Genomic DNA, 12,669 nt, shown 5'->3' with positions numbered 1-12,669 from the left:
TTTGTTTCTTTATTATAATCCTTATAGTTTTATTTAATATTGATGGTTGTGTACTGTCTTGAAACGGGCCATTTTGACCTAATTTGGTCAAAACAAAACCCCACCCACACACGTAAGAAAGCTGTCTCGATCTGAACCTATGCCCTTGAAAAATGCAAATTAAATACTAAAATAACGCGTATGAAGTCGAATTAAACTTGGATAATTAAAGAAAAACATCAAATGAAGACGTAGATACGAAAATACAATGAAAATGCTTCAAAAAGAGTAAGAATTGACACGAAATTCGTGACCAACACCAGAAAGCTGTCCAGGTTTGTTACTTTTTACACGAAAAGAGCAAAATAAACATTAATAAAACGCCTAAAAATTGACATAAACTCAATAAAATCGAAGAAAAGCCTTTAACGAAGACGCAGATACGAAAACACAACGAAACCCGCTTCAAAAACGAGCGGAAACGACGCGAAATTCGCGATTTTCACTCGGAAACCACAACTTCTGGCCACTAAAAGAGAAGAAGAAGAAGAGCCTCGAGTCTCGGCGTTCGGGGTCCTTGGAGGAGCTGCTTTTGTTTACATGTCAGTCCCGCTTCAGACGTCGTGGTGTCAAGACGTACGCTGATCATCTCCCATGGACGGTCCTTTCAAGCCCCCATATCTTCTTATATATATAATATTAGGTAATATAACTTAATGATTTGAGTATTATAAGCTTTATGTTCATGATATTAATTAAATTAGACCAGTCTTTAGTCATATAAAACCGGTGCTTCTTTGAAATCAACCACCCTCTTGTAGTGGCCGGCTCAGGCGCCATATTGGATGATTCACTCATAATTAAACTTAAGGAGGAATGGGCTTTAATAATCAATAAGCACTGGCGATTATCGCTGATTATTATAGCATACCCACCAATTAATCCCCGAAATACCGATTGAAAGATGCCCTTAGGGCATACAGTAAATATTTTGTGTGTTACCATACGTAATTCTGCAGTTATTTGGGAGCTAGGTGAGAAAGAGTGGTTTTTGGGAAGAGGGTATATACCACGAGATTTTTAAAATACGAGGTCATATTTAACCTAACCTAAGGTTTTGGTGGCTTTACCTGGGTTTGGGAAGAGTTTTCACACCCACCCCCAACCCCACACCTCCTTACATAACTTGTAAATTATAAGGTTGGGATATAACCTAACGTTATGAATCATTTGTTGGTTTTGTAGTTTATGCAAATTTCTTCTTGAAAGAAATGTTTTTTGGATAAATTGCTAATTGTAAAAACCTGGTAGGCTGTTGAACGTTTATACTTTTTAATTTCGTCTTGGTTGTAGCAGAATGTTATAGTTTATTTTTCTTAATTGATGGAAACTGAATGTAACTAATCTGCGCTTTGCATTTTTCAGAAAAAAATGTAGATCGCTAGATTAAGTAGCCTGCGTTCAAATAATTTCATTGAATTTTGGTAAATTTCTACTTTTTCTCTGAAATTAATACTTAGGCATTATATATGGACTTAACCATTGTATATGGATTAACTTAAACATTAAACATTGTATATGGACTTAACATTGTATGTGGACTTAACTTAAGCATTGTATATGGACTTAATCCAGAAATTATAATGACAAACATATTTTATCAGTAATTTGATGAAACTGGCTCGCAAACTTTAAAAAGTTATTTGTTCCTACTGAGGCACAAACATTCCATCTTTATTTAGGGATTTAGCATGCAGAAGCGAGCTGGAACTACACTCCACTATGTGGTGTACTGTAGGCATTACTTAAGGTTCTTCGTAGCACCCCTTCGACCCCCAGCTGCAACCTCTCTCACTCCTTTCACTGTACCTCCGTTCATATTCTCTCACTTCCACCAGACTTTCCTCAACCCTCTCCTAAATATTGTTTCACAGGTCAACTGCTGAAATTTTTCCTCCTGTTACGCCTTTCAAACCTTTTAACCATTTGAACTCGATGGTTTGTACGTTCAGAAACGGAAACCTTATTTTACGTCGTGTTTTGTATGTGACAATGTGAATGATGGAGTAGAATTGAGTATTTAAATTATTATTTCTTGATTATTAACCTAGTTTCTCTCGGCAGGGATTGGTTTTGACGTGACCAGCAAATAGGACGGTCCTTATCCACACACAACCTGTCGTTACGACCTAAAAATGGCATTCCTGGGTAAAACAAGGGTATGTATGGTATGAATTGATGCTGTATTTGATTTAAAGAGAGTCTATTACATTCCTGTATTTTGTGCATCTTTGAAAAAATGCAATTACTGGGAAACTTACAGGTTCAAAACGTACTTTACTGTCTGTTAAGGAATCGGCGATGGAATTAAAATGAATTGAGCATCAAGATTCTTGGAGCATTTTGCCATTTTGATCTATAGGTTTGGGGTGAAGAATCTTGTTTCCATTTTGTTTCAGTTTTCATATAGTGCATTTTGGTAACTTGACAAATGTATTTCCCTGAATTTTTGCTGTACATTTGTTTAAAAATATTGCTGTAGATATACTTATTTTCCCCATGATATCATTGTTCCTCGTATGTCTTCTAAACTCACCAGAGAATTTCTCATATAATGGTTTAAGTGTATCAATATCTGTTAATATTTTACTAGTTTTGAGAAAGTTGCCTTGTAAAGGAATGTTTTCGTTTTATGAATTCTAATCAAGTATTTGACCTCGAGACTTGGTTAGGACGTGGTATGCGACATTTTTGATGAATTTTGTACCACAAAATGACTGGTTTCATTGTGGTCTCTCATGTATTCAAATAGATGAATTTGTCTAGTGTCTACTGTAATTGGTATATTTCCTAGGAAGCCTTTTAAGTATTGTAATGAGAAATAGGTTATATATGGTTATATATTGCTAAAGGGGAATTTATATTAAGTGGTCACTAGCATATATTTGATTTATGTTTTCAAATCTAGTTAATATCTTTGCTCAAAGTGATTAAAAAAGTCCTTAATGCATTTTCAAGAGATATTTATTTGTTTCGTTGTCACTGAGACGCCACAGTTTACTGGAACTCGCAGTCGTTATACTAAATTATTTGCAATGTCTGGTACTAATTGCAATCCCAAACAGGGTTACAGACCTGTAATTGATTTTGCAAGTTGCAGATAGTTTAGGTATGCCCTATTTTTAACTTGATTGCTGAAAATTGTGAATTGGTAATTTCAAAATTTTGTAATTTTTTTAATTTTCTCCTGGCTGTAATGAGGTCTAAGGATGATTGAAATTCCACTGAATTACATAATTACAGGATTATATAATTTATGAGTGGTGAGGTTTTTGCAGTCGACAGAAATTTCCATTTTAATATATAACTTCTTACAACTAGAGTTATATTTTTGTTGAAAATTATTTTTTTGTAATTGGTTCAGTATTATTGGTTTTAACCATTCCAGCACAAGTTTTGTTTCTCTAACTTTTACAGTATTTGAATTTTTGTTTTTTTTTTTTTTTAGAAAATTTATCTACAACGTTGATAATTTTTTCTTTCAATCAAATGATCGAGACGTAAGCATTCTCGTTTTATGAGTTATGTCAATTGATTCTTTATTTCCCCATAAAGTTTCTTATTATATTTATAAATAAAACGTGTTTGCTATATCTGCAGTTATATATTATTTATCTTTTTGAACTGGGACCTCTGTCCATTGGTTTAATAATTGAGGCAGAACCTCAATACACTATTGGTTTATATGTGATGGACAATTTCATTGTGACCAAGCATTGCATTTTAAATACCTACGGTTTGACGGATCAATTTGTTTCATTACAGTCATAAGTATTTTGTAACTTTCCAAATGACCTCATCTTACTTTCTTGTAGATCAGAGATATTATTTAGGTGGTTTGCTCTTAATTCTCTTATAATTTTTGGTTAATTTCCTCAGCTTCAATTTGGGTCTTCAGTGCAATATTCGTTTTAGATTGCATTTTCTGCATTTAATCTGTGTTCTGATTTTTATTTTGCATAATACAGGTTTCTTTTGTTTCGTCTTTTATACGATTCGATTTTGGTCACTTTCGTAAGCTGTGGTTTTATAATCGAGTTTTATTGTGGAGGTTTATTTATAAACCTCTCATACAGTACTTTTGAGTTCCGGTTGAATGTTTTTTAATATTTCCAATTCCATCTTGAAATATTTTTAATCTTAAATGCACACATTTTAGGACTTGCGTCCATATTGACCGCACATTTTGTAACGGTCTGACCTCTCTATAGTGACCCAAAATTTTAAGTTTCAGTGGAGAATCTTGTCCTTTGAGTTTTATATTTGCTATTTAAATAGACTTCTTTATTTTTCCAGTTGGGAATATTATAGATTTCACAGTAACATTATTTTTCCTTTTTTTTTTTTTTTTGAGAATCTTCTAAGATATTCATATCAATTTGTTCGCCTTTGTTATTGGGTAATGTGGTTGTTCCCTGTACATTGTTCATTGTGTTGTTTCATTCACTATTCATTGTGGTATTTTGTTACTTGATAGCTTTTAGTTATGTATTGTCAAGTGTTTTTAAGTGTCCAAACTGCTAAGTGGTGTACTCAGGTAGTTCATCGTTGAATTGCATTGGATAAAAAAATATTTTTGAAGGTTTTAGGCACTAGCTTTGAACCTAAACTTAATGAGAATTTCAGGAGCCCATGTCCTTAAAACCATTTTAAGCCCCCTCTGTCATAATCTGTCATGTATTGTTGTATAATTTCTAAAGTTTTGATCTTTTTACTCATCTTTGTTGATTCTTAACAGAGTGCAGTATGTTTTAAATGTGTATCTTGCAAAGGCTTCATTGTCTCTCACTATTTATAGGCTTAAATGGCGTATTTGAAATCCAGAACATACCAAAAGTCCATTGATAGTTGCTTTCATGCAATTCCTCTTTAATCTCAGCAACAGTAAATTCTCTATCATTTTTAATTGGATGGAAAGAATTTATCAATCTTAGTGTAAACTTTTTTGCACCAGAGATTAACTGGTTAAATATAATAATCCAGTTTTACCAACGGTAACAATTTGTCTCTCAAATTTGCATTAGATAATCTTGATGGTCATCAGACAGCAGTTGTTTTCTGCCAGACACAGAAATATCACATAAATTATTGGCATCAGTTTGTAATCCATGTTTAAAAGTAGTTGACAATCGTCCCTGACACCAGGTTATGGTTCCTTTCCTAAAGTTGACCATTGTTCCTAACACACTGCGTCCGCGAACACTTTGAGAATAAGGTGAAAAGAAACTCACTCCTACACAGGAAGTCATGTTGCAGAGTAGACAAATGATACAAAATTACACTAAAACAGAGGTGTTTGTCAAGCAAATGGACAATGAGGGGAGGGGGGGTTTATTTACAAAGAGATATATATATATATATCAAGGATTGCAGGTGAACTATTTCATGCTAAAAATCGTCATAGTCGAGACCTCCCTGGTGGGATTTTGTCCGACTACGCGGCGTTTACAAAAATATGAACAGATTACAATCACCGACGTTACGTAGTTTGACTGATGAACACAATCGGAAACTGGAAGATCCTGTCCTAATATATAGTTCACTACGTTATCAATATATTATTATATCTTTTTTTGCAAAAATAAACGAGCTGTGAGCTCAACAGTTTGACATTCTGTTGGTCAAAATGGCTAAAAAAAGCATTCACTCGAAATCTCGTAATATTTTTTTTGTTTTTGTTTTTAAACAGTGCACCTCTAGATCCAACCAACCAATATACAAGTTATTATACAGTTACAACTACTTTGTGTCTAAACCATACGTACGTACGACCGTATAAATTCTTAAGTAAGTCTTAAGCAACACTTATCCCAACGAGAAGCAAATGAGTGATGAAAGATCTGTAGTTAATCGAGGAAATGAAACTGTGTACCGCACGAATGCCGTGGTTTTCGTGTCCAAGTGGTCTTGTATCATTACAGTAAAATTACACACATCATCTACATCAGGTACAGAAATTAATTCTACGTTATCAGTCACGCAATTCTCAAGCCCAGAGTAAAAAGGCAATAGGCTGATCCCAAATGTACATCCACTCGTAAACTGCGACAAAAGTAATGGAAAACAGAACATTGAAAATGACATTTACACCATTTGCCAGCTGAGAGCTAACACTGAGAAGCTACTATACATTTAAGTCTACTACGTAATTTATGAAAAATAATTCAGACTCTCCATTAAGCTACGGAAAATGTGACCAGGGAATTTTACGCGGGGGGTTACGGTTTTCCGCGTAAAATAACTTAATTGTGAAGTGACAGTATCGTGAATAAATGAGATCTTGAGAACATCAGAGAGTCTCAATGTTAGTCGCGTGCTTTTAAAACACTCGAGATGGTCAAACACTAAAATTAGAGAGTTGTACACTTAAATACAACGATAAAACTAATTATTATTACTGTATTATGTTTTTGGGAAGGTTCGACTTCATCAAACCGGTGAGAGTAGTTGCAGAAACGAAGCAGTTTGAGAATGCAAGTTTTCTGATTTAATGGTTGAGTAATTCCCTATGATTTAGTGAAAATTAAATTACAGCTCATTCAGTCTTAGAAAATGAAACGGAGAGAGAGAGAAACACCTTCGTTTGGTGTTATGACTTTGCATTTCTGAATGTTTTTTTTTAGTATTGTTATGTTGAGTATATTTTCGTCAAGTTGTTTCGAAGCCTTCGCTGTTCTGACGTCCGAGAGAAGTTTACTGTACAAATATAAAGCACATTTTGGTGGGTAGAAGCTGTTTTTGTCTTGCTTTACGTACCCTTTCGCCGTCAGACGCAACCACCAATGTCGTGAGCTGAGCTGCAAAGTGTCCGCGTTTGCTAGAAATGGAGATTGGCGCTCCTCCTCACAGTAATCTTTTAAGAAAAATACTTTTATGATACGAAAATCACTCAAGAACTTCTTCCAATATTAAAGGCTAGTGCAGAAACATCATGAAAACGATAGCTTTAGTTTTATTGTGCTTCTTCGGAGAAAATCAAAACGGCGTCAAAAAATCTTGTAACTTCTTAGCCTCGGTCTGACGACACTCGACGTAGCGCGGACTCAAGTATTGAGGATGAAATTACGAGAACTAAGCAACAACTACGGAAACCTTATCGACATTATGACTTGTCTTTCAGTAATGCTCGGTGTCTATAATGTATCGAGATATGATCACGAAGGAAGAACATTGTACCTCAACGCTCGCTAATTTATGTATATATGACTTACAGCTAAAATGTGTCTTAAAAGGCAATGACTCTTTTGAAGTCGGTTTGAAGATGTGGTAATTCTGATGTGGCCGAACGTTTCTTTTATTTTTATAAATCCGTACGTGGCGAGAACATTCCTTTTAAGCGATGATAATAATCATAATAATAATCAGTTTGTTTATGAATTTAATGAGCATAATTTACAGCAATTACCACATCAATTTGCTTGAAGAAAGCAACGTAGAACTATATTTTAACACCTAGTTTTCAAGGGGGAGACTGAAAACGTTGATAGAATTGAACACCGTAAAAAACACTAAATAAACGACAAAAAAAGCAAAAGTCGGAGAGGTAGAGGAACCCACCTCCGCCTGTTGAAAGAACTGACTGGTCCAACCAAAACGACATGCTTTCGAAAACGCTTGAGCAAGCATGTGATGCTGAATCACAGCGTCCGAGATATTTGTAAACACGTTCATTTTCTTCTCTAGAAACACTGCCCTGGACTGCAGGCGTTTAACGTTCGAACGATTACATTTTAACATCCGCTAAAGGTTAATATATACCCCTCAACATGCTAACATTACACATTAAAGCTGACTTCGTAGTTAGTGTAGCCATTAAAAAAAATGTACACATTGTGTACACGTACATAAGTCATTATACTTTCAATTCATGACTGGCATTGTAAATCCTAAAAGTATCTAAAGTATGTTTCAGACGACTGATGTTATAACACATTACAATGAAAAGGGAGGGGTGGGGGGTGGGGAGTCTTATGAAACACCGTTACATTTAAATAATGTTCTCCCAAGTACACATTCATTTTGTATTTATTCTTTCTTCTCTTCCTCTCTGTTGTCGGTGACGGTGCCAATGATTTGTGCGTATTCAGTCTTCTCCTCAGACTTCACCTCCGACTTCTTGTCCCCTTCCCCTTTGCTGAGGTCTAGTTCTGCGTACACCACCTGCGGAGGAGAGGAAGGCGTTAGCGGTGGCTTTAAGTTGGAGTAGATGCAGACACCACCCTACTTGAACGAGTTACGTTCTAGACGGTTTTTTGTGTTTTATTGTTCGCAAGTTGGTTGCTGCACAGTACTCATGTCTATTCAAGTACACATCTTACACCACTATACATTTTTTTTCAGACTAAAACACAGTACACTATACGAGCAGTACAGAATAGGCATGCAAATTTATTTGAACTTATGGGTAGCAAATGGGAGCACTTAGAACGCAATTTCAATTTGTGATCCCGTTTGTGTCCGAGTGTTCCTAAGCTGATTATTCATAAGTAGGGTGGTGTTTGTAAATTAATAAAGCATTTTTTTGTCAGGTTACACATAGATACAGCATCCATTTATTGTGGTTAGTTAAAAAATGTAAATTTAAAATTAACTTTGTACTCAATGTGGACATGATGAGATATACAACTAGAAATATAATTTGTGCTCTTCGGTGTAAGACAGGTAACCATTTCAGCATTTTTATATTCTGTCAAATATAATTGCCTTCTACTCTAAGTCAATTTAATATGTATTTGCCCTCTACTTTAAAGTCTTATTAGTATTTGTGACACTGGTGAGATGTGTCAGTGGAATCTGTTTACTGCTTGTCATTTAAGTTTAGCAGTGAGCATCAAAGTGGTAAATATGTTTGGAACTATTAGCCATTAAATAAAACTGTAGAACTTTAATTCATTTACTCATGTTGGTTATGTTAAATAAAACTGTAGAACTTGAATTCATTAACTCATGTTGGTTATGTCAAAACCTAAAAGTATTCTTTTTTCAGTTATCGATGACTTCTGCTTTCCTTTATTGCCAAACTTTGGAGAAATCTTCGTGCTTCTGTTCTCCCGTTAAAACAAATCCTTTATGTAAACTTGGTCAGTATTCTTAAGGATAAAACTTAAATTTTAGCTCCATTTGAGAGTATTCAGATTCATTATCTCTGTTCCCCACCAGTAGTTACGTGAGTAATTTTAGTTGAGGGCCATCACATTAAATATGAGTACCAGTGGCCCAAATTCTTGCTTCTAGACCGGCCTGGGGTCACATTTAGAGGCCTTCCAAAGGTCAAATAGCCAGTGTATAAGTATTTTGGACCCTAGCTCCTCAACGATCTTGGTTTTGTAGTTTCCTTACTTGAAAATTAAAGCTTTAGAGTACTTTAGTATTTTGCAAAATATTTAACATGCTAGTTGTATTACTAATTTTTTTTTTATTTTCAGGTCTTTGTTCTTCTGCTGTCCCCTAAGAGAGTGACTACTAGTGTGCAAATGGAGATCTAATCTTAGTACTGGTACCTTGACAATTAACAGAATCCCACGAGAATTGATGATATGTCAGTGAAGACTTGAAGAAGAATTCGGCAATACATTTTCAGGTATGTCGCAGTTTAGCCGACAAGTTACAAACTAACAAAAATACTTCTTGTAGGTTAAGAAAACAAATTTTAAAAAATGATTGGACTTCATTATACACAGTACAAGATGTTGAGAAAGTGATTCGACTTCATCATACACAGTACAAGATGTTGAAAGTAACACCAGTCATTCTTGCAGATCAACATCTGCGACTCCAGTGAGCAAGAACTACTGGGGATATTCTTTGCAACTTGCTACTGCAACTACAACTACTGATCAACTGTGACACGATTTTGCAGCGGCAACATATTTTACGGCTCGAGTTTGTATCTGATCTCCAGTAACCAACTTTTAAAATATTTTAAAATCTTGTCAAAAGTCCCACTGAAATAATCCATGAACATAAACCTATTTTATTTTACAAGTGGCTTAAAATGACAGTGCAGAAGAATAAACCAATCAGAAACTATCTTGTCATATATATAGGGATCATCCAAATTATTAGGACACTATGCTTCTTTGGTAATGACTTTAGTGGAAGGTAATTTCTGAAAGGATATATTATCCATTTTATTCTGACTGCTTACAGCTCACATGCTGGTGTTAGAGAGGCCTGTTTTCTGTGGCTGGAGATTGGAGTTGGCCCAAAAAGTCATTATTATTCAGAGTTCATTCCTGAGGACGAGAACTGTGCCTCGTTGAAGTTTGTACTTTCTTGTTTGCAGAACTTCTAAGATGTAGAATTCTGTGCGCTCAGCCATGCTGTAATTATTGATCTCTGGCAAACGTGACTGCATTCTTTATCAGGCTATATAAGCTGTGATCCTTCCTCTGTACGTGTTCAGGAGGGTGGGGGAAGGCACCCCTGGAAGAACAAGGACCCACAGAAAGCAGAGACCTATTTCTTTTCTCCAACTTGTCAACAGCTCCACTGGAAATATGGATCTCCCCAAGATCTGCTAACAAATTCCAGGGCATGTGAATTTCTTCAGACTTCCGATTGTCGAAAATTTCTCTTTTGTTTCAGTAAAAGATAGAAAATCCCCTCTGGGTTTGAATGTGGGTGCACATGGGGACACTTCTAATCCAGTTAGACATACCCTTTCAGGTTCTGGGTATAGGTTCAGACTTAATAGATGGGATCTTTCGCTGGTCTTGACAAGTTTCAATCGAGCCTTCTTGAGAACACATTCATGAGGCATGACTTTTTTGCCTCAAAAGCTGTGTGTTAGTAGCTTTGGCCGCTTCTGAGCGCATCAGCAAGGCCTGTGCAAAACAGGTTCTCCAACAGGTGTAGAAAGAATTCTTCTCAGCAAAGGTTTATGAGGGGTATCAGAGCCAGGAGATGGATTATCCTTTTTTATTACCGCTGTGGAAATTGAGTCTTAGTTGTGATCAGTAACCTTTGTATCTTATAATGCCTCCTCAGGTATTTAAATCCTCAAACAGGGTATGATTTACCATAGTTCAAAACGTATAGTGTTGTGAGGCGATATAGAGGATTCATCGTTGGTCTCTCTAATGGACTGCCATCGTTATCTTAAGTTTAGCAATGGGAAAATTAAGTTAATAATAACATTCAATGAAACTTTGCTGACGTCTTCTTGTTTGACATTAAACAAATGACGTTTCTTTCCTTGCTGTGTGTAAATTTTTGCTTCATAACCTATAGCAATGAAGGTACTGTATTTGTAAACTCCCTGAAGATATAATTTCTGCCGAATCTCATGACGTGTCTTCCCTTGCAGGAGAAACAATGTCTGGAGCCCCACCCATCTCTTCACTTGTCCCAGGAGTCTCTCCAATCCAGTCCATGAGTAAACCGGTAGCAATTACTCCATGAGCCACTGACAGATTCATTCTAATCTCTGTTCCATCTTGGTCTTCAGAATTCCCCTTGGAAACACTTTGGAAAGAGGAAGAGTAGAGAACTACCTAATGCAAAGGAGTCCTCCAACCAAGGCTTCGTTCACTGTAAAAAATCGTAGGCTCAGAAACTCGAAGGTTGTGGCAATGATGCATTAGCTGGCATGATTGGTAGGGTGCTTCCATCAAAACATCTATGATTGCTTTGGCAGGTGCCAGGGATAAGTGAATGGTTGTCGACAGTAAAAGACTGGTCACTGGTGCAGAGATTATTGACTGTTCGAGCTGATCCCTGAAACCTATGGTTGACGGATAAGTATACAGTTCTGATTCGGGAAAATTGACTGATAGATTGGCAGTGGTAAAAGAACCATGTTTCCTAGATACAAAGTTTAATATCTTTAAGACAGCATTCACTTTATAAGCAGACACTACTGCTGCAATGTTGCGCTTGATAATATCTTGTCCTGGTGGGGAAAAAACCTGGAGTTAAACCCACCATATTTTTTACTGCAAGAAATTGGTACAACTGTTAATCCCAGAACAGAAATACAACAGCGTATGATTAATGGGTTTGTACTGAATGACTGGCATTTAATATCATATTTTTAGATGGTTTAAATATCCTGTTTACTAGCAATTTAAGGCACTTGTAAAATACTTTAAAGTTTGGAAGTTAATCTTTTCTCTGGAGTATTTATAACTTTTAAAATATTGTTCATTAGCTGTACAAATGTTCATCCAATAAATGGACCTGTTAATTGAGGTTTTATGACCATAATAACTAAGGTAAAGTGAATTTAAATTTAGACAGTTGAACAGACAGTGGTTATACACAACTGGATAAAATGTGATGCAAAGCACAAAATAAAATTATGTACAAATTTGGCTATTAAAAAACTCTACTTTATAAATGAGAAAAAACAAACTATATGAGTTTTTGAAAATTATGTACAAAATTGTTGTGGCTATTAAAAAAATAGCAAAAAAAAAATTGTAAATCTTCTTTACGTTTTTTCCTAGGTATTCAACCCAAAGCCTTTACTGATTAGGAATATTCCTCCTAGCGAGAGCTGGAATTGGTCACTGAAACTTGGTAACGTGACCAACTGGTGGTTGAGGTTGGTAATACTGGAATGATTCAAGGCAAAAAGTAGAAAGTAACTTTTACCTAACAAGCACAAATACGAATTACTTTTACTTG

At 35.6% G+C, this 12,669-nt stretch overlaps 1 protein-coding gene and 1 long non-coding RNA gene across 29 annotated transcripts in view; one reads left to right on the top strand and one right to left on the bottom strand.

Annotated features, from left to right (window-relative positions):
- Positions 1–5,273: 5,273 nt before the first annotated feature.
- Positions 5,274–12,669, bottom strand: part of Fas3 (fasciclin 3) — a 597,052-nt gene continuing 589,656 nt past the window's right edge. For 24 of the 28 annotated variants that reach the window (XR_010858302.1, XM_067134010.1, XM_067134012.1 and 21 more), the window contains one exon: positions 5,274–8,199. Coding sequence is in view for 26 of the 28 variants with exons in the window: in XM_067134019.1 (XP_066990120.1) it covers positions 8,065–8,199 (135 nt within the window). In the remaining 2 variants the exon portion in view is untranslated. Of the gene's footprint in view, positions 8,200–9,686; positions 11,765–12,669 lie in introns of those variants that run through there. The other 4 variants (XM_067134022.1, XM_067134018.1, XM_067134017.1 and 1 more) reach the window with 4 other exon arrangements.
- Positions 8,127–12,226, top strand: LOC136856293 (uncharacterized). The gene is made up of 4 exons (XR_010858305.1): positions 8,127–8,271; positions 9,465–9,619; positions 9,798–9,921; positions 11,348–12,226. It is a non-coding gene; the product is annotated as an uncharacterized lncRNA (long non-coding RNA).

This window comes from Macrobrachium rosenbergii, chromosome 35 (assembly GCF_040412425.1).
Source record: "Macrobrachium rosenbergii isolate ZJJX-2024 chromosome 35, ASM4041242v1, whole genome shotgun sequence".
In the NCBI taxonomy this organism is placed as follows: Eukaryota; Metazoa; Arthropoda; class Malacostraca; order Decapoda; family Palaemonidae; genus Macrobrachium; species Macrobrachium rosenbergii.
This window is presented reverse-complemented; position numbering and strand designations above follow the sequence as displayed.